Below are 22,883 nucleotides of genomic sequence, written 5' to 3' on the forward strand. Positions count from 1 at the left end.
TTGCATAATGATTTAAATACTAATAGCAATTTAGTTTATGCTTTTAAAATGTTTTAAAACATTTAGAAATACATTTTAAAATTTTACAAATAAATGATCTGAATAAAGTTTACATGTTTCTGATACGATTCGAATCAGCATAAAACCTAATTATCACTTAATCATCACTTGAAAGAGCCCTTAATTTTCAGGGGTCAGTATAGAAATCTTCTAAAATGTGAGCAGAGCCAGTCTGCAGCTTGAGCAACGCCGCCACCGCTGTGAGAGCAGAGCCAGCACGCTGTGGGGCTGGCCGACCCCCTTTCCTGGGCCGTGTCCACCATGTGCTGCTCTCAGGTCACGTCACCCAAGGGGAAATGAGCAGCACCTTGAACACTGTGGCTGTGAGACGCTGCTCAAACCTTCCGTGCTCATTTTGTTCACGGTTGTCTTGATAGGTTTTGCTTTGTTGGCGACAGGGACTTAGCGCATGGCCCAGGCTGGCCTTGGATTCTAGGTCCTTCCGTGTCAGCCTCTAGAGTGCTAGGTTAACATCTGTGTGCCACCACCCCTTGATAGTATTTTAAGAAACTTACTTCCATGTGAGTCCATACGTTCCAACTTACTTTTGGTGACAAAGACAACTTTTTGCTATTTCCCTCATTTAAAATTAGATAGTGTTATAAAATATAAAATTATAATAAATCCTATAATTATAAGAGCCAAGAACTATGGGCGAAAGGGCAAATGAAGGAGCGAACTAAAGTGCGAGGCCCAGCTGAGCTTGACCCCCACAGTCCAACCAAGTGTGACAGAGAGGCCGTGGGCACCGGGCAGGGAGTCGTTGGTACGGGGCACAGAGCCTGGCGATGGTAACGCTTTCCTCCCATGGGCTTCAAAGCTTGTGAAGTTAACAGAAACGTGGCCTGTGTTGACTTTCCGTGTCTGCCGTGGCTCGTGGCTCCGTGGCATGAGCAGGTGCAGTGCTAATACAGCTGGTCCTCTCTGCTTCCTCCTCCTTAGGAAACGGTGAGCTTGTACCCCTTCCAGATACACAGCATTGCTCTTTCAACATTCGCATCGCTGATTGGCCCATTCGGAGGCTTCTTCGCCAGTGGATTCAAAAGAGCTTTCAAAATCAAGGTGTGCATTTACGGTCTTTGCTACATCGTTAGTACACATAATTAGGGGCTATACTGTCAGTGGGACGCGGTCCACAGCTGGCCACACTAAGCCCCTGGGAAATCATACCATGCCTGAAATCTGTTCCAGCCTCACAGCCATGCCGCCTGGCTGGGTTGAGTGTATTCTCTTCCTGGTAGGTTTGGCCATGCCGTATTTGTTCATTTTGAAGTGTATTCGCCTCTTCTGGAAATGGAATGTGTCCTCACTGCTGGTGAGAACACAGACCTGCAGTTTCAAGCCTTCAGGAATCTGGCCACGCATTGTCTGCAACTTAGCATTTTTCCCAGCCTCTCCTGAAGTGCTCTGCAGAGGAGCTTTCCGAGAGGGAGCAGCCATCCTGCTGGCTAGGGGGAGTTCAGGCTTTGAAGACTATTCTCCCGCCATGCGTTTCCTCTCTGAACTCTGCTGCTGCAATATGAGACTCACCCCACAGCCGTGTCCACAAACATCTCCATGCACAAGATGTGCTCGTGGGCTGGGTTTGGGCTGTGGGACCTGATTGGCTGATTCTGGTCTAGATACTTAAAGCTGTCCCTATGTTTTAGCAGAGCTGGGTCATCCTAGAGTGGCGTCATCTCAGCCACCCTCCCTTACCACCGTGAGGTGGCATCGGCTCATTCGAGGCAGCTCTGAGCAGGTGGTATTGGAGCTGAGGGAAGGATGCGAGAAGCCTGAGGGAGAGAGTTGAAGTGCCTGCATGGAAGGGGGGGAGGGTGGGGGCGGGGGCAAGGACAGAGAACAGTTGAGAACGCGGTGTTTGGAAACCTGGCCGGCAGCACAGACCTGAGGCTGACCAGGGAAATCAAGGAACTCAGGGAGCCTCTGCCCCGAGGGGTGCTGTGGTAAGGTAACCTAGGCAGCCTACAGGGTTGGGGGGAGGGGTGGGAGATGACGACTGAGGCTGCGTGGGGTGAGCACCTTACAGAGTGGTACCAGGCTGCTGTGGCTCCCTCATGCCTCAGTGAACAGAGAGGAGGAGAGAACGGGTTGGCAAAAATTAGTCAAAGAACCTCTCAGGAACTCTTTTAAATGGAGAAATGGGGATTGAGAGCACTGTTTAAAAAATGGGCTCTAAAGTTTCTCCTTAAGGGTGCAGGTTTTTCCTTTCTCAGCGTGGAGGTGCAGTTGCTCTGTGTCTTGTGTGTTAGGTGCCCAGTGTGCTAGAAGAGCCATGAGCCACTTCATTTCCCCCCACTCCGGGGGCCGGGGGGGCATAGGGGAGTGCAGGCAGTGAGTGAGTTCACAGAAGCCTTGTTAGCCAGCCTCTGCCCAAGCTGTTAGTGGACGGATGTCCTCCGCGAGCCAGCCGTTGTTCTTTTTACCTCAGTGCTTAAAGCAACTGTTTATCTAGAGTGTTCCAGAGCAAGCACTTCTGAGAAACACAAGTTAGCAACACTTGTGCATCTGTGAAACACCAAGGCAGCTCCCACACAGCCTGTGGCCAGACAGGGGCACGGGCGGTTAACAAATTAGATAAGGATAGTTGACAGACTTTTTATTTAGAAAAATTTCACTAATGAGAAAAAGTGCTAGACTTAATTAATATTTAGTGTTTTCTCAATGGTTGTGGACAAATTCAGAAATCATTAAACGGTGAGTGGAGATTTGAAAAAGAAATTACATTTTCATATTTGTTGGGGAGAAATAAACAGTAAAGCCGTTTTCCTAATAAGGCCTATCATACTGAAAAACAGGTGATATTTTTTGCACATTATTTTGCTTCTGCAGGATTTTGCAAACACTATTCCTGGACACGGCGGGATAATGGACAGGTTTGACTGTCAGTATTTGATGGCGACATTCGTGCATGTATACATCACGAGTTTTATAAGGTACTTTTCTATTAAAAACAAACCCCAAAATTTTTCATTGCATGATTCCTTTGAGTTCCCATCAGTTAAGTGAACTGCGTCTATCAATGGCAGTTTATAATGTCAAGTTAAATTGAATCATAGCTTTAAGTAGTAGGGTTCAATCTTCATTTTTTTTTAAGCATATATCACAAGACTTTATTTAATGTCACATTTTTTGTGGGTTAAAATGTTCTTTCTTTTCTTTTTTCTTTTATTTGTTCACTTTACATCCCAATTGTAGATCCCTCCCTCATCCCCACTCCCCACCTCCCCATGTCCTCAGAAAGGGGGAGTCATCTGACCTCAGCCTCTCAAGTCTCATCTGGACTGCCTGCATCCTTTTCCTCTGTGGCCTGGCAATGCCGCCCCGCCAGGGGGAGGAAGTGATCAACGAGTAGGCACCAGAGTCCATGTCAGAGGTAGCCCCACTCCCCATCTGAGCAGAGGGTCTAGGTCCTCACCATGCATGGTCCTTGGTTGGTGCATCAGTCTCTGCAGCACCCACCCCCACCCTGACCCCCGTGCCTGGATTTGTTGGCTCCATTGGTCTCCTTGTGGAGCCCCTGTCCCCTCCAGGTCCTACTATCCCCCGACTCTTCCATAAGTCTCCCTGCGCTCTGCCCCAAAGTTTGGCTGTGTGTCTCAGCATCCGCCTCGATCCCCTCCTGGGTGGAGCCTTTTGGAGGACCTCTACGGTAGGCTCCTGTCCTGTTCCTTCTCTTCACCTGCTTCTATTTGTCCTTCTCAATGAGAATCAAGCATCCTCCCTAGGGCCCTCCTTGTTATTTAGCTTCTTTAGGTCTGTGGATTGTAGTGGTAGTGTGGTTATCATTCTGTATCATGAGGCTAATATCCGCTTATAAGTGAGTATATACCATGCATATCTTTCTGGGTCTGGGTTACTTCACTCAGGATGATCTTATCTAGTCTCATCAATTTGCCTTGTTTTTAATAGCTGAGTAGTATTCCAATGTGTAAATGTGCCACAGTTATTTTTATCCATTCTTCGGTTGAGGGGCATCTAGGTTATTTCCAGATTCTGGCTATTATGAATAAAGCTGCTCTGAACATAGTTGAGCAAATGTCCCCGTTGTATGGTGGAACATCTTTTGGGTATATGCCCAGGAGTGGTATAGCTGAGTCTTGGTGTAGCACGATTCCCAATTTTCTGAGAAAGTTCCACATTGATTCCAAAAGTGGTTGTACAAGCTTGCATTCCCACCAGATATGGAGGAGTGTTCCCCTTTCTCCACATCCTTGCCAGCATGTGCTGTCACCTGAGTTTCTGATCTTAGCCATTCTGATAGATGTAGGGTGGAATCTCAGTTACATTTCCCTGATGATGTTAACGTTTAAGTGTTTCTCAGCCAATCAATATTCCTTTGTTGAGAATTCTCAGTTTAGTTCTGTACCCCATTTTTAATTCGATTATTTGGTTTGGTAATGTTTAATTTCTTGAGTTCCTTATGTGTTTTGGATATTAGCCCTCTGTCAGATTGTAGGTTGGTGAAGATCTTTTCCCAGTCTGTAGGCTGTCATTTTGTTTTGTTGACTGTTTCCTTTGCCTTTCAGAAGCTTTTCAGTTTCACGAGGTCCCATTTATTAATTGCTGATCTTAGAACCTGAGCTGTTGGTGTTCTGTTCAGGAAGTTGTTTATGTTAAAAGTCTTGGAGAGATCGGGGATACAAGGCATGTACCTAAACACAGAAAAGGCAATATACAGAAAGCCTATAGCCAACATCAAACTAAATGGAGAGAAACTTAAATCAATTCCACTGAAGTCAGGGACACGACAAGGCTGTCCACTCTCTCTGTATCTCTTCAATATAGTACTTGAAGTCCTAGCTAGAGCAATAAGACAACTAACGGAGATCAGAGGGATACAAATTAGAAAGGAAGACATCAAAAGTATCACTATTCATAGATGATATGATAGTATACAGAAGTGACCCTAAATATTCTACCAAGGAACTCCTATGGTTGATAAATACCTTCAGCAAAGTGGCTGGATACAAAATTAACTTTTAAAAAAATCGATAGCCCTCCTTTATACAAAAGAAAAACAGTCTGAAAAAGAAATTAGGGATGCAACACCCTTCACAATAGTCACAAAACCCATAAAGTATCTTGGTGTATCTCTAATCAAGCAAGTGAAAGACTTGTATGAAAAAAACTTCAGCCAGGCGTTTGGTGCACGCCTTTAATCTCAGCACTCAGGAGGCAGAGGCAGGCAGATCACTGTGAGTTCGAGGCCAGCCTGGTCTATGAAGCAAGTCTAGAACAGCCAAGGCTACACAGCCAAACACTGTTTCGAAAAAACAAAAACAAAAACAAAAAAAGAAAGAAAGAAAACAACTTCAAGTTGCTGAAGAAAGAAATTGAAGAAGACATCAGAAGATGGAAAGATGTCCCATGCTCCTGGATCAGTAGGATTAACATAGTAAAAATGGCCATCTTACTAAAAGCAATCTACAGATTCAATGCAATTCCCATCAAAATGTCAGCATAATTCTTTATAGACATTGAAAGAACAATTTTCAACTTCATATGGAGAAACATAAAAATCCCCAATAGCTAAGACAATCCTATATAATAAAAGATCTTCTGGAGATATCTCCATTCCTGATCTCAAGCTGTACCGTAGAGCAACACTAATAAAAACTGCATGGTACTGGCATAGAAAACTGGATCAGTGGAATCAAATCAAAGAAATAAACCCATACACCTATGGACACTTTGATTTTTGACGAGGTAGCCAAAACCAATGGAAAAGAAATTAGCATCTTCAACAAATGGTGCTGGTCTAACTGGATGTCTATATGTAGAAAATGCAAATAGACCCTTATTCATCACCCTGCACAAAACTAAAGTCCAGGTGGATTAAAGACCTCAACATAACACCAGACACACTAAATCTGTTAGAAAAAAAGTGAGGAAGAAGAGCTAGAGAGATGGCTCAGAGGTTAACAGCACTGTCTGCTCTTCCAAACATCCCGAGTTCAATTCCCAGCAACAACATGGTGGCTCACAGCCATCTTTAGTGAGATCTGGTGCCCTCTTCTGGTGTTCAGGCAGAACACTGGATACAAAATAAATAAATAAATAATTTTTTTAAAAAAATGGGGAAGAGCCTTGAGCTCATTGGCACAAGAATCTTCATTTTTTAAGACATTTCAACAGCTTAAAGGTAGCATACTACGCCATGAGTGTTAGCAGGACTTAATAAAAAAAGGCCCGATAAAAAGACCTGGTTTGTGTGGCTCTTGCTGGATTAAAAAATCAAGCAGATTGGATTTCTTAACTGTGGGCTGCCATTAAGGAGAAGACAGTGCATTCAGCCCAGTGATTGCTTGAGTGTCTGTGACATGGCACAGAACGTTCTAGTCATGAACAGCAGAGAATAAAGCAAAGCAAACCCCAGTCCTCAGAGCTTCTTGCCAAGGGATTGGAGGTCAGAAGAGAGTAATAAAGAATTTATCCTGATGGTTTCCGGAACCAAGGAAAAACAAAGCAAGGCAGAGAGATGATGGCTGTGTGAGGGCCAGGAGGATGTGCCTGCCTAGTGAAGAAGAGCCAGCAAGGCCAGCAGTCGTAAGCTGGAGATTTGTTCTCAATGGTCTCCCCGGGTGCCCAGGTGGTCATGGAGAATATTTCCTTACCACTTATTTAAAGGGAAACTTACGTATAGAAATTCATAAATATACACTTAAAACACTCCTCACAGCAGTGTAAGAATTTTTGTACTGATCTTTTGGGAAAGGGAGGTTGCCATCGTAAAATTTACCAACTTCATTCACCTTTTCAAAGGATTAAGACTTTATCAGCTTTCTCTGTGGTATATTTGTTTCCTCCTTCATTTATACTTTATTATTTCTCCTTGATTTATACTCTCATTTTTTCCATTGCTTCACATTTTTACACTTTAATTTGTTCTTTTTCTAGCTTTTAGAGGTTGTTGATTTTCATCCTTCTTACCCGAGGCTTCAGACTCCCTGTTTGACACTACTTTATTCTCATCCTGTGTGTGGCAGTCTGTGCATTTTCATTATTCAGTGGCAACTATTTTCCAGTTTCCTGTGGCAGCATCTCCTCTGACACACTGGTTATTTAGAAGTATATCTATTGATTTCCCAACAAATCAAGACCTTCTTGTTGCTCTCCCTTTATTGATATTTGCCCTAGTTCCAATGTAGTTGAGAGAGCCATTTTCATACTTTCATTGTTAATTTTTGAAACTTGCTTCATGGCCCACCACATCCTCTCTCTTGGTACACGTTGCGTCCACACGGAAGCGATAGTCCACCTTGCCATGTTTTAGATGTAATATTGTATTGAATTTGGTTCTCCCAAGTGCTCAGTGTAGTCCCTTTAGCTGTGGGTGCTTGCTCTCTCTACCTTAGCAGAGAGCCATGGCTACAGTTTGTTCCTTTTTCTGCTTGGGTAGAAACATGTAAGTTTTAAATAATCTCTTTTGAGATTGTATTGACCTACATTAACACCATTGCTGTTTCTCTGTAATTCCCCGTCTGGTCACCCTCTCACACTCAACTTTTACAGCTTGTCACATAGGTTATGGATGTTAGGAGGTTGTGTGTTAGGATGATTTAGCAGCTTGCTTGGATGCTTGCATATTACCTCTCTCTTTTTTATTATTTCTCACATTCCCTTGTCTTCATTCTTAACAGTGTTTTTTTCTTCTTGTCTTCTTTTTTTATTACCCCAATTGACTGTTTTGTCTTTTTTGCATTACATTTCCTTGTTTATAGATTTTGGTATTAGTAATTTATGGTTAAATCCATTAAAAAAAACCTACATAGAACGAAAACTGTGTTTTTCAGACACGGCAAGTTTCTAAAGCATTAATTCACATACTTTGCTTTAAAAAGAATTTATCTTATGCTCTCTCAGAGGCAGAGTCATGCTGAGCCATGGCCCTGACTCCTGAAAGCAGATCCTTGGCCTATTTGGATGCAGCCAGCAGGAAGCACTTGCTGATGTCACTTTCCATGGATGGTATCTTTCTTGTCGGGATGGTTCTTTTCTCTGCGGGCACCCACTCCAGGTTGTGACACTGAATGTAACAAGACAAGCTGGGCTATAGTTTGAGTGGACTTTGGTTGTGAGGGGCGCATGGCCACTGAGTTCTGCCAGTTTGCCTTGAGACACAAAGGCGGCCCAGGGGTGCAGCCGCTGTTGTTTGAAGTGAAAGGTTTTCAGAATAAATTGTGCCTCTGTTCCATCCGCATTGTGATGGCTCCAAAGAAGACACTGCTTCTTTGCTGGGACTTCCAGTTTTTAGGATTCTGTTTTAAAATCTGTATTATAAATCATTTACTTTCCTGTTTTTAATGTGTGCCTCAGAATCCTGTGCCATCCTCCATGTGTTGCTCGTGGGGTTTTCTAGTTAGATCTCACCGTTGCTCACACGTGTGCTCCTCTGCAAGTGCACAGGGGAGATTTAATGACAATAATTATACACAAGTATTTGAGGTGGTAGGTTTGAGAGCTGTCTTGTTTTGTTTTTGAGGCAGTGTCTTTCCTCAGTAGCCCAGACTGACCTGGAGTTCACTATGTACTCCAGCCTGGCTTTGAACTCATGGGAATTCTTCTGCCTCGGCTTGTCCGATGCAGAGTTTACAGTTGTAAGCTACCGTGTCTGACTGATCATACAGAATGTTTAAATGTGTTGAGTTCTTCAGGCCAATGCATGCGAAACTGCATCCATTCTGCAACAGTGACTGAAGGCAAGGTGTGAGGGTGGGAGCCTGCCTGGGATTCCACGGAGCTCCTTGGGCCCCAGCCACGTTGCACACTAAAGGGCTGGAATGGGGGTCTTGGAGGAGTGAGGCCAAGCAGAGGGGAGGGAGGGACTGGCTGGCGCTCCATCAGCAGTCACCTAGCTGCCCCCTGCGCTCCCTCCTCGTGAATGAAGGGGCCAGGGCTGCCCTTGTGAGCAGAGGAGGTTCTGGCTTCTGGTTTCCTGGCGTTTGCCTGAGACCTCGAAGAACGTGCTGACACCTGCAGCACCTCCTGGGGACTTTCTGTGTTCTCTCTCTTGGATGAACGATCATAGTTCCCTGAGGAACTTTCTTCAGCAAAGTACCTTACACAGTCTAGAGGTCTCCTTTAAAGCTAAAAATTTACATTTCTTCTTGTGCCCTCCTCCTAGTTTGTCCTAGTGGTCTGAGCATCTGTTCTTTCATCGAGTTGCCCTTGAGAGAGTTGCTGTAGAACTTAGACCTGTGCTCTGCGTCTGCTGTTCCCTCTGTAACCACTCCTCCTGCGTATCAAGGCATAGTAGTCTGGTCCTCCCCTCCCCTCCATGTGAGCCCTGGGCGCTCTCGTGGTGCGATCGTGCAAACAGCTGTTTCAGTTCTGTAAAGGTGGCTGCTGGGCACTTAAGTATGGGTTCTCGGGAGTGTGTGCTCACTTAGCCTCCCCTGCCCCTCCCACCCTTCCCCGTGCAAACTGTGTGAGTGTGTCCTCTCTCTTTCATCCCTAGGGGTCCGAATCCCAGCAAAGTGCTCCAGCAGCTGCTGGTACTCCAGCCAGAACAGCAGTTAAATATCTACAGAACCCTGAAGATCCATCTCATCGAGAAAGGGATCCTGCAGCCCACCTTGAAGGTGTAGCCGCCCCGAGAGGAGGGACTCGCACGCACAGCAGCTCTCCATGAAGCCTTGCACTGAGCCGGCGTGGGGCCGAACACTTGATGGGTGCAGGTTTTGCGGATACGAATGTTTCTTTCTCTGAAATTACTGTGAATATTTAACAAGCGTATGATCTGAGAGTTGCCGGCCCGTGACAGATGCTGTATTCTCCTACGATGCACTTCCCCACGTTAGCTTCTCTGCCCTTACTTGCTTGAGTTCCATATTTTAGGAGACTTGTGTTTAAAAGAGCCAGACACTCTCAGTTGACACACTCAGGGTTAATGCCTGGTAGGATGATCTTTTGCACAAACATTGCCCTTTGCACGGGAACTGCCTCTTCTCTGTAGCTGGGTGCTCTGCAGGCACCATGGGAAAGCCAGGGCTCGGGGCTCCCTCCTCTCATAATCTCAAGTATTTCCGAAGGGCTGAGTTAGATTAAAAAAAAAAGAAAGAAAAAGAATGATTGTCCACTTTTTTCTGTTTCCTTTTTCCTTTTTTCCCCCCCTTTTTGTTTGTTTGTTCTTGGCTGGGGGTGGAGCCCAGGACCCCTCACACAAGGCAGGTGCCGCACTCCTGGGCTCTGCTCCAGCTGGGCTGCCTACCTCCCAGAGAAGCAGTCATCTGCCAAGTGGAAACACCCAGGTTTCAAGCAGTTTCAAGATTCAGAAGCTAGGGCCTTGAGCCTTTATTGCTTTGTCTAAAAAGATGGTATCAGAATCCATTTCTGATGAAACTTTTGGAAAAACACAACCAACTTCCCAAGAGATACAGAAGTGAGTCCCGAGGAATGGCGCAGCGTGAGGGCCTGGGACGCCTCTGAGGCTGCAGAAGCCAATGCCCCCTCCAGCCCCACCCCCGGCTTGGTGGATCTTCTGCTTTTTTTAGTCCCATGAGTGGGTATGGCAGCTGAGCCGGAGCACTGGTGGCCGCCTGGGTGAGGGGCACTGCACAACACCCCAGCTCTCTGTACACCTCACCTGGAAAGAAGAGAGTCCTGCCCGAAGACCCAGCCCCGCTGGGCCAGCTCCCTGTGGTGATCAGCCTTTGTCACATGGCTCTTCTCATCATGTCATAAAATCCAAGAATGAAAATCATGCAGAAATAACAGCCGCTCAGAAGAGAAGCACAGAAACGCCATGGCTTTCTCAGCTGGGGCGCTGAAAGGCACGAGAGGAAAGCTCTTAGCACTGCTGCAGCGAAGCTGCTTCCTGCCGTTGAGCGCACTACAGCCATACTGAACATTCCCGTCAAACATTGCTGGTCACCCTCCGCAATCACCTAGTTCTCCCACAGTAAAGGATATTTTGGTAATGAAAAGAGTAAATAATTTGGTTTGAATTAGAAGTGACTCAGCTATGACACATGTCCTTCCTACTGTAGATGTATCACGGTTTTGCGGATGAGCCCACAGCCATCATGTGCTCTGTACTCACAGAGGATGTGTAGTGAGCATTGACACAGTGGCCCTCAGTCCTGAGAATGGCGTCCTTGGGTCTGGCTTCTACTAGGTGACTTACAACCCCTGCCTACTTTCAGCCCACGTTATTTCCTGCCTCTGCAAAAACAAAACGAAACAAAACAAAAACCCCAAAACCAACCAACCAACAACAACAACAAAAACCCAACCAACCAAACAAACAAACAAAAACCAACCTAGGGAAGTATTGCCACACAAGGCTGTGGTTACTTTCAGTCGGGCCGTGTGAGTCAGTTTCAATACCTTCTTTTGTTTGTCACATTCCTGCTCCTGATGTTGGCTGTAAAAAGAGTTGCAGGCACTAAAACAAACAGCGAAAACCTTGTGATAGGAGCACGCTCTGAAAACGTGGCAGTTTGCACACGCACGAGGTACTTGGGGCTGATGTAGATTCTCCATGCCCACCATGTTTTTATGGGATTGTTGAGGCGTTGAGACAATTATGAGAGCATTACTTAATACATGTATTAAAAATCAACATTCTTCTAAACAAAGGGTGGAAGTAGAGCTATTTGGGGGTTACAGGAAAAGCTTTTCTCAAACAGACCTGGGTGTACATTATACCATATAGAAACAAATGAGTTCTTAATTTTAACAAAGCTCCGGAGATCAGCATTTTAGCATACTTTTATAAGCATGTATATTCAAATGGACTATATTTTAGTAAACAGTCACCATAAGAGCCAGATGGTGATCTGTGTTATATTTGCACTGGAAGAGGCTTCACCTAAGGTGGCAATGTGGTGGTGGACAAATGCGGGACTAGCAGGGTCTTCCCCAGCGATGGCCGTCACTGGACACCTGCTGGTTGGCACCTGTTACTCGGCTTGTTAGCACGTGGGATGTTAATATCTCTGCCCTGTGTTTGCCTTGTGGTGACATACATCCAGTTACTGTCTGAGATGAAAGGCCACCCCCTTTCAATCACCGTCTTCTCCATTTGCACTTTGGTTTGAACAAAGGTAAAGAGACCGTGTTCAATGAAAAGGAGACGGTGACAAAGCTGTGTATATACTGTACATGGGTGAAAGCTTATGATATGTGTCAATCAGTTCTCTGAATCTTTTTACTGAAACTGAGATAGAAAAATAAAAATTTAATGGTATTTTGACTTTGCGGTGCCATTTTCTCATTGGAGGAGAAGTCTTCTGTAAGCATTGGGCTTCCTAGCCCATTCTTACTTAGTTTTGGACAGCCCCACCCCTTGTCCCAGAGTGTCGTTTTACATACTGCAAAGCTGAGCTTCACTGGCCGTCGCTGGTGAGACAACGTGAAGGGGCCCCATTTGTGCCCAGTGTGGAGTAGCTGGCCACTAGTCCTGCCTGCGCCTCCACTACTGCCCATCTCCAGTGGGAAAGGGCAGGCTGGCATGGAAGAACTGAAAAACAATGGCTGCTTTGGCCATGGCCGCTCTGGTGGGATTAAGCGTTTCTTAAATGGTAGACAGCCTCTCCCTTTACTCCAGCAAACCTGGAATCCCCCAGTTGTTGTATAGCACAGTGGGTCCCTCTGAAAACAGCAACACGAACTCACAGTTCTCTGTGCCATTTAGATGGACATAGGTAAATGCCTAGTAAGGGGGATGAACAGAGTGGTGACGTGCAAGCCACCAGTTCACAGGAGATGGGGGTACCACCCGAGCGCCTATGGGAATCTCCGTCCCAGCCAGGCATGGTGGCGCATGCCTATAATCCCAGCACTCAGGAGGCAGAGGCAGGCGGATCTCTGTGAGTTCGAGGCCAGGATGTCGTACAAAGCAAGTATAGGACAGCCAGGGCTACACAGAGAAACCCTGTCTCGAAGAACAAAAACAAACAAACAAAAAAAGAGAATCTGCTTTCCCTTCCAAAACCTTCATGGAGAAAGGGCCTGTGTGTTGTGTTTGGGAGCCTGTGAAGCGTTGGGCTGTTTGTAAACTCCAGGCTCTTTTCTGCTGGGCTCAACTTGTGTTTAGTGGATTCAGATGGCTTTCTGTTCGCGATGAACCCTCAGTCGGGGCCTCTAAGAGTACTAAGTTTGGGAAATGTTCTTGAAAAGGCTTGTAAGTATATCTTTCATTAGTTTGGTAAACCCCTTCAAAGAAGAGAGCCAGGAATTCAAGCTAGTCCAGGTTAGATGGACACACTTCCTTGGTAAGGAAGTCCTGTTGAGTTGTAATGTACATGCTGGGCTTGACATGATAATGCCTGCCCTTCATGGCGGCGGCACTAAGGAGACAGAGACAGGCTAATCAGGAGTTCTAGGTCAGCCTCAGCTCTGTAATGAGTTCCAGACCAGCTTGGGACTGCTTGAGAACAGCAAACAGCGGCAACAGTAACTTAGGTACCAAACATAGTCACCCATCAGCACAGACAGCTGGAAACCATTTCCGTGTGCTCCCCAAAAGTTCCTGGTGCGCATCGCAGTCTTTCTGAGCTGCATCTTACCCATGTCAGTTTGCCTTTGTGGGCATTATGTGTTAACGGAGGCAGTGGTATGTGAAATTCTGCACCAGGCACAATATTTTCACATGCATTTCTACTTTCCTTTTTATGCATATTGAATTTGGACAACCTATTATTTTCAACATGGAGCTTTAAAAAAAAAAGTCGCTGTAAGAATTTATAGAAATACATGCCTGTGGGGACACGCCCTCACTTCCCTTTCATAGATTGCAAGGGGTGGAACTGCAGGCTTGCGTGATAAATTCGTGGTTAAGTGTTCGCCATTTTCCCTGCTTCCCACTGTGCCTGCCTTCCAAGGGGCCTCCCGTGGGACTGCTTTGAAGCTTTGTTCTCCTGGCCTGAAGTGGCCCTTGTTCTCCAGAAACCAGAGCAACTGTGGTGACTCACAGGCTTCCTTTATAAGGTTGGGCATATGAGCATATGAGCATTCACTTCCTGGGAGCAGGGAGGGCTCCTGAGGCTGGGCAGCCACCTTGCTGTAATGGTAGCTGCCTGCCCCCAACCATTGTGACAAGACTGAGGCTGCTGTCCGAAAAGAGGAGTACCCATGCGAAGTCCCAGGGTGGCGGTCTTCTGTGTGGCATAACCTGTGATGCATAAAGACAGCCATGCGCATGATGATGTCCTGAATGCCTGGTGCTCCCTGAAAGTAGCAGATGTGGGACGTGCTGGCCAGAGGCTGCGGTGTCAATTGTACTGCCTTTGCTATGGGTGAAAAGACATACAACTGAGGTCTGGCTCATGGTTCTCTTCCCCGCCCCCATCCCATCCCCCACCCTCCCACCCCCACCCCCACCCCCACCCCCAGCATACAAGCTAGAGTCACCTGGGAAGTAAGAACTTGTAGTCAAGTGTGTGGAGCATTTTCTTGATTAACGATTGAGATGGGCGGGCCTAGCTCCGCATGGGCTGTGTTGTCCCAGGGCGCGTGATCGTGAATTGTCTAAGGCAGGCAGGCTGAGGGCTGGAGAGATGGCTCAGTCATGGAGGGCTAGGTTCGCCACTAAAATGATGCTCCTCTGTGGCTTCTTCACTTCCAGTCCTGACTCCTCGTGACGACGGACAGTGAGAGAGAGGTGAGTTCCTCCTTCCCCGAGGTGCTTTTGGTGCTGGTAGTTTATGCCATCAGTAGAAAGCCAACTAAGAGAAAGGCTGACTGAGCTGACAGGGCAAGGGAAGCGCCAAGCACAGGCCCTCCTTGTCTTTCTCCTGGCAGCCTAGACCTTTGCTCCATTTCCCATTTTATAATTTTATAGGGAAACGATTTCCTAGACCTCAGTCAGACAGACCTACAAGTTTCACTTTGACAGTTCTGGGTTGTGTTATTTGGGTTTCTCCCCCCCCCTCCCCCCCGCCTCTTGGGGTAGGGAAGAAGCTACCAATCCTAGGCTAAATATGTTGACCCTTGTTGAGGTATAGAATCTAATGTAGCCAGTAACATTAAAAACAAAACAGGAGGCCTATGCTGAAGGGACTGGATGGAAGTTGGAAGCAGGAGCACACTGAAGGGAGTGTGCCTTCGTCTAACTTCCAGACAGCAAAGGCTAAGACAAGAACTTCACCTGACAACTGAGGTCTCCATTTTCCACAGTAGGTGCACTAGTAGGCACTAGAAAAAGAGGCGCTCGGGAGGCCGAGGCAAGCGGATTGTTGTGAGTTTGAGGCCAGCCTGGTCTACAAAGCGAGTCCAGGACAGTGAAGGCTACACAGAGAAACCCTGTCTAAAACAAAACAAAACAAAAAACAGGTGTGCATCACCATGGTATGCTATTTAAGATCTCAAACTTCAGCCTGTCGTGGTGGCCCATGCCTGTAATCACAGCACCGTGGGGGCAGAGGTGGGATTGTAGAGTGGGAACCAGCCAGGGCTCCACAGAGACCTTGGAAAGGAAAGGAATAGCCCATTTTCTTTGGGTATAACAACACTGCTAAGAACATTCATTCCCACCATCCCGCTGTGGGGTAGTTTTATGTAAACTAGATGCAGCTTAGAGTCATCTGAGAGGAGGGGACTTCGATTAAGAAAATGCCTCCAGAACGCCAGGCTGCAGGCAAGCCTGTGGAGCATTTTCTTAATTAGTGATTGATGGGGGGAGGGCCCAGCCCACTGTGGGTGGTGCTACCCCTGGGCTGGTGGTTCTGGGTTCTGTAAGAAAGCAGGCTGAGCAAGCTAAGCCAGTAAGCAGCACTTATCCACGGCCTCTGTATCAGCTCCTGCCTCCAGGTCCCTGTACGGTTTGAGATGCTGCCGTGGCTTTCAGTGGACTATGAATTCATCACATTGATAGGAACCCACACGAAGACAGTCCCCAAACCCATAATTTGTGAAGGGTGGGTATCATTTTTTTTTAATAAATGCATATGAAGCATTATTTGACTGGAATACCACTTCCGTACTCAGCTAAGTCTTCACCGCCCTCAAAGAACTTGCGGATCAGCTGGGAGACACAGAGGATGCTGTTTCAGTCTAGGCAGGAAGGGCTACCCTGGGCTGGAGCTAGGGGTGAGGCGAGTGAAGAGCACGGGAACAGGGAAGGCCCAAGTAGGACCAGAGGCTCTGGTACTTTCTGCAGCTGCTGGACAGGCTGTCACGGTCACCTACTCTTCATACCTTCTTTATGCTGGAAAGCAACCTGTCCCCAGGTCAGAGGTGTGTGGTAACAGGAACTTGGAAGCAGCACCGCGGATAGCGGATGCGGTGCTGCTGGCCTTGTGAAGCAGGCCCGGTGGGTACCTGCTCAGGGGAGGGGAATGAGGGGCCACATAGCTAATATGTGAGCCAGGAGTTTTACTCTCTCTGACTCACTCAAGAAAATTGAAATCGTGCACACCGAAAGTTGTATAGGAGCATCCATGAGTTATAAGAGCACACAGAAGTGACCCAAGCATCCATCATTGGAAGATGGATAAATCAGACATGGTAGATCCTTAGACAGTGGACCTCTGCTTGGCAGTCAGGAATGAGCGATGTAGCGGTGTTACAGGTTGTAATGATGACCAATCACAAATATATAAAAACACACACACACACACACACACGTACACACACGTGTGCGCACACACATTTTATGTATTTGAGACTGTCAGTCTGTAGTCCAGGCTGTCTGCAAACTGGTCAGTCCTGCATCAGCTTCCTAAGTGCAAGGGTTACAGTTGACAGCCACCATGCTTGCTTAGGGTAAGGATATTTTACTTATTTAGATCATTTGTTGTGGAACCCCTGTATTACGGGCTCTGCAAGCAGGCAGAATGGCTAAGGGCCCTCAGGACTGAGGGTTGGTCAGGGGTACTCCGTAGCTAACCTCCAGCAGGTGCAGACAGTGAGGTGGGCTGCCTGTTGGGCAGGGTGGGGGCAGCACTTAGGAAGAGGGGCCCTTTTATTTCTGGCACTGTGGCCTCTCTCCTAGGGAAGGCAGGAGGTTCTCGCTGGGAGAATGGACGTGGTGCTCAACGGGCCCTGCAGGCCTTGGGCGTTCAGGGTTTAAAACCACTTGTCTGTGACGTTTATACACAGATGTTCAGGTGTGGGCTCTGGATATACAAAGGCTCAAACCCAACACCTCATGCTTTAAGATTTCTACAAAACTACATTCAAGCTGAAGGCAAGGCTTTTGCGGCTGCCCTGCCGGGCATGTTTGTAGGAGTGCTGCACAGCGGTGGACAGGAAAAGTGCTAGGCCTTTCCACAGCTGACCCCGGGAGATCCCATAGGGAGCCAGACCTAAGTGTGACCGTGGGGAGGTGCACGGGGATCTCAGTGTGGACAGGGCGACTGCTAGGACCACAGGACACTCACTAAGGGCCATCTGTGCCCTGAAGCATTTGGGGGAAGAAGAGCTGTCATAGGGCAGGCAGAGGGCATGGTAGGAACACAGTGCAGCTGTGGTATGGAGCTGTGGGGATAGAGAAGTGACAAAGTGACTCAACCTGGCGTTGCTGCTGCTCTGGGGAGGAGCCAGTGGGAGGCGAGCGACAGCACCCACAGCACCCAGTTCTCAGACTCTCACTGGTTCCCAAACAGCGTGCCTCAGCAAACGGGAAGGGAGTGGAAGAGCCATTCTGGGGCGGAAGACATCACCCTGTGAATAAAGGCACGCCAGTGGGACAATGTGTCACCTGAGAGGGAAGACAGCAGGCGACACAGGACAAGGCTTTGTTTCATGACTGTTTAAAATAGCAGAAATTCAACAGAGGGTTAAAGTCAGACTCAGAGAAAAGGAAGATCATAGAGCCAACAAACAAAACAAAACAAAAAATCCCCCACACTGAAAGAATATTTGACTGAATTTTAACAGTAGGGCATGAGATAGATACTGTAAGTTTAATCAGAGGTGAGGCTCTAATAGGATGGGAAGTTCTAGAAGAGGGTTGCTGATGGTCCAGCTGACTGCATATCAGCTGGAACACAGGGATTGCCACGTTAGAAGGAAAAGAAGCATTGTCAATGTGCAGATTTGAATTTGAGCTAGAAGTGTGTTTGATAACATGGCCGACTCGGGCAGTAAAAAGCCTGACATTATAAAATGATCAGCAGGCGTACAGTCTCAGGCTGCTCAGGTCGACCTTTGCTCCTGATGTCGTTTCCAGAATCAGACTGCAAAGGCGTGGTTTCCTGTTAGGAGTAGAAATGTGCAGTGTGGCGGGTGGAACTCGGAGCTTGTTCCTAACGCATGCTCTGCCACTGCACTATGCGCGCAGCTAGACGGCATTTGCAGGCCCCAGCATCTCCGTGAAGTAGACGTGTTCAAAGGAAGGCCACACACAAATTGTTAGAATGCCTCTGTCCTCTGGCCTGGGACACAGCTTGCAGTTTCTCTTTGCCTCTAAGCAGGACGCATGGTATCTAATAATCTGGACCTGACTGGATGCGATTCTGCGCGGTGACACAGCAGTAACGCCCTAAGGATTAAGTGTACCTTCACTGCAGTCACCGAAAAGGACTTTGCGAAGCGTGAGAGCTATGAGTGAAGCCTGCGGTTGGAAAAGGGTAGAAGCTTAGTCTCTTGTGCCACACGCTGGGAACAGATTCCTCAGAAGCGAGGGAGGTTGTGGGCTCCGACTGCTAGGAGCCCTTCCCACTCTATGGGTCTTGCTCCATACATCAGATGGACGAGCAGCTCCCTATTGGCTTGGCTTTAGGCTTCGTGTTTCGGTGCATCGTTTCTTGTTAATTTTCAAGCTAATGCTCTGCGTGGAGGACACGCAGGCCAGTACTACTATTGCCCTTCAGCTCCCAGACACCCAAACTTTATACTACTACTTTGAGGGGCAGGTGACCTAATACACTGTCATGTAAGAGAGTCAGATACGGGGAGGCTAAATCACTCAAGTGATAGACCAGGAACCATCTCTGATCAGTAGGTTATACTTGGGAGAGCTAGATGCAGTATTTAAATGGTAGCACTAACAGTTTTATATGGTCAAATTTTAGTCTTGATAATAGTGTGATTTTTAAAAGTCCTCATTAGACACCCGAATACTTCTTAAGCGTGCTGTTCATATTGCTTCATGCTGTAGAGGGGAATATTCCAATATGGGTAGCTGCCAATGCCCAGTCCAATGTGATGGGGTCTAGTCTTATACTTATTTGGCAGTGGGCGCCCAGAGAACTCTGGGTCACAACCAAACAGGACGGCATGCATGCCACCACAGCACGAGCAGCACTTCCTGCGTCTCTTCCTTCACCCTCCAAGTTGTGAAACCTTTTTGGTGGTTTTCAGGAAGCCTGCTCTCATAATACTAAAATCTGATTTGTTTGTATCACTACACTGGTATTTGCCCTGAGGTGCAGGAGTGCTGGAGAAAACCAGACTTGCAGTGGACCACTAGTGAGCGCATCTTCATTACTAATCACTGGCAAGGAAAAAAAAAAAGCCAGTTTTGCTTAAGAATAGCTTTGATTGAGCTGGGCGTGGTGGCATACACCTTTAATCCCTGCACTCAGGAGGCAGAGGCAGGCGGATCCCTGTGAGTTCAAGGTCAGCCTGGTCTACAAAGAGTGTCTAGGACAGCCAGGGCTACACAGAGACCCTGTCTCAAAAATAAATATGGCCTTGGAAATGGTAAAAATGAGGACTTTCTTCAGTTTTGACTTTCAGGAGTGACATGTGATAGCGGCAGCACTGGAGCAGCTCTGTAGTGTGGCCAGCTGCTCTTCCTGCGGAATACCGTTTTCCTCACAGAACCACCAACAGGCGCTGGCTCTCTGGCACACACATTTGTGGTGATGACAAATGAATCTGCCACTTTAAAGAAGACAGTAGAAGTTTGCATTCCCACCAGCAATGAAGGAGTGTTCCTCTCTCCCCACATCCTCGCCAGCATGTGGTGTCGCTTGAATTTTTGATCTTAGCCATTCTGATGGGTGTAAGATGGAATCTCAGAGTTGTTTTGATTTGCATTTCCCTGATGATTAAGGAGGTTGAGCATTTCTTTAAGTGTTTCTCAGCCATTTGATATTCCTCTGTTGAGAATTCTCTGTTTAGTTCCAAGCCCCATTTCTCAATTGGGTTATTTGGTTTGGTGGTGTTTAATTTCTTGAGCTCTTTATATATTTTGGATATTAGACCTTTGTCAGATGTAGGGTTGGTGAAGATCTTTTCCCAGTCTGTAGGCTATCGCTTTGTTCTCTTGACAGTGTCTCCTGCCTTACAGAAGCTTCTCAGCCTCATGAGGTCCCATTTATTAATTGTTGACATTAATGTCTGGGCTGTTGGTGTTCTGTTCAGGAAGTTGTCTCCTGTGCCAATATGTTCCAGGCTCTTCCCCACTTTTTCTTCTAAGTGACTTAGTGTCTCTGGTTTTATGTTGAGGTCTTTAATCCACTTGGATTTGAGTTTTGTACAAGGTGACAAATATGGGTCCAGTTGCATTTTTTTACACATAGACATCCAGTTAGACCAGCACCATTTGTTGAAGATGCTATCCAGACCTGGTGGCACTCAGAGGAAGGACAGCAGGTTACCAAGAAGAGACTTGATACCCTATGAACATATACAGGGGGAGGTAAATCCCCCTCAGGAACAGTCATAGGGGAGGGGAATAAGGGGAAAATGGGAGGGAGGGAAGAATGGGAGGATACAAGGGATGGAATAACCATTGAGATGTAACAAGAATAAATTAATAAAGTAAAAAAAAATACTAAAAAAAAAAAAGACAGTAGACAGTACTGATTGCTAATGACAAAGTTTAGGTTTGAAGGAAAATTAGAACTTTGGGGAAATAAGTACCTGTCACAGAACTTAGAATTTCCCATGTCGCTGGCAATATTTCAATTTTATACACAATGTACCTGTGGCGACATCACCTAATGGGGTGTGTGAGCATCCAGGAGATCCTCAGATTCTGCAGCAGCAGTGCATAGATAGCCCCCTAGCATTTTTTTTTTTAAAGTACACAAGGCTTTATGACTGTGGAAAGGGAACAGAGACTAGACAGTAGATTTTATGCCAGGTCTCTTAAAGCCCAGCATGTTATCATAGCACTTGGGAAGCTGAGGCAGGAGGATTGTATTGTAGTGAGTCTGAAGCCAGATGGAAGCAGGGGCTGAGAGATGGCTTGGCGGTAAACCATGTGACCACACGAACCTGAGCCACGGTCTTCAACAGCACCCGAGTATTCCCTGGGCATGACTGCACATGTCTGTGACTGATGCACTGGAGAGGTAGAGACGAGCAGAGCTTGTGTTGGCCAGGTTTAGTGAGAGACCCTGATTCAAAAGATAGAGTGAGGTGCTGGTGAGGTGGCCCAGGTGCTTGACGCCAAGTCTGGAAACCCGAACCCTTATGCTGGAAGAAGAGAACTGACTTCCAAACTGTCCTGTGACCTCCACATATAGGTCATGACATACATGCACTTGCGGGCACTTGAGTGCATGCATACATGGTCAAACATAATAGATCCAAGATAATGGTTTTAATAAAAAGATAGTATGGAATCCATAGTGGAAGACCCCAAATGTTGTATACTTTAACACACACATACACACACACACCTAAACAACTCCATCAAAACCTTAAAAGCTTAAAACTATTAGGAAGCAATTATTTTGAAAGGTAATTAAAAACAGTTGCTAGCCAGGATTCTCACTACAACTGAAGAAAAATGACAGGAAGGAGGCAGCACATCCCACAGCACACCTGTTCCCATTTAGGCTAGACAGAGATGTAAAACAACTCTAGCCCAGTGAGACACCTCAGTGGGTAGTAGTAGCAAACCCAACAGCCTGGGCTTGAGCCCTGGCCCCCACATGGTGGGCTGAGAGAACTTATTTCCCAATCTCTTCCAAGTCTCTTAAAGACTCTTGCCTTGACCCCCACATACAGGCGCACAAACAAATGAAACAAAAACGGAAGCCCATTCTTGTGTGTTTGTGCGCATGCATCTGTGTGGGGTGCGGTGCCTGGGAGTGCAGGTCAAAGGTGGACGGACATCAGGGTCTTCCTCAGTTGCTCTTTGGCTTCTTCTGAGGTGGGATCCCGTACGGAACGTGAATCTCTGATTTGTCTAGATTGCGGTTCAACAAGCCCCAGGGAGCCTCTTGCCTCAGCTTCTGCAGAGCTTGGGTTGCTAAATCAAAAGTTTTGAAAAGTAACTTACAGATACACGTCATTTGTTAGCATGGTTTCACCATTGATACCTTTAAAAGCGTTACTATGCTAGGTGTAGTGGCACATGCCTTTTCCTCCTAGTACTCTGGAGGCCAGGAGGTTGGATCTCTGTGGGTTCCAGACTAGCCAGGGCTACATAGAAGGCTCTGTCCCAAAAACAAACAAAATAATCAATGTTTATTAACCACATGAGAAAAAGCTATTTGAAGATTCTCAAAATATGTTCATGATAGCTCTTAGGCCAAAATGTTGGCATTATGTTATATACTGATCTCCTGCACTCCTTATGCGGATAGCAGAGGACTTTTAGACAAAAGTAATTCAAATAGACTAAAAACTCTAAAAAAAACCATTCTCTATAGGTTTCTTTGCTGGGAATGCTGCTACCTTAAAAAATCAAATAGCTAATGATGATGATAGTAGTAGGCTTGTGCATTCTAAGTCTGGGAGGCTGAGCTGGAAACAACAGCTGCTAACAGTTTCTCCTGGAGTTACAATGGGCGGGGCGGGACACACACACACACACACACACACACACACACACACACACACACACACACACAGTTGCTTTTTACAATGATGAACAGAGAACAATACTCAGAAAAAAAAAACAACAACAAAAAACCCAACTAAACCAAAATCATGCAAAAAGGTCTTTGGTAGGGCAATTGAAAATGGGAAAC

The 22,883-nt window shown here is 46.6% G+C and overlaps 1 protein-coding gene across 1 annotated transcript in view; it reads left to right on the top strand.

Moving 5' to 3' along the window:
• The window catches only part of CDS1 (CDP-diacylglycerol synthase 1), a 79,623-nt gene extending 67,370 nt beyond the window's left edge, over positions 1-12,253 (top strand). The window contains exons 11-13 of the mRNA XM_084759754.1: positions 1,003-1,122; positions 2,893-2,996; positions 9,521-12,253. Of these exons, the coding sequence (XP_084615880.1) occupies positions 1,003-1,122; positions 2,893-2,996; positions 9,521-9,650 (354 nt within the window). The 3' untranslated portion in view covers positions 9,651-12,253. The remainder of the gene's footprint in view (positions 1-1,002; positions 1,123-2,892; positions 2,997-9,520) is intronic.
• The last annotated feature ends 10,630 nt before the right edge of the window (positions 12,254-22,883 follow it).

Source organism: Acomys minous, assembly GCF_964271855.1.
Source record: "Acomys minous genome assembly, chromosome: 15".
NCBI lineage: Eukaryota > Metazoa > Chordata > Mammalia > Rodentia > Muridae > Acomys > Acomys minous.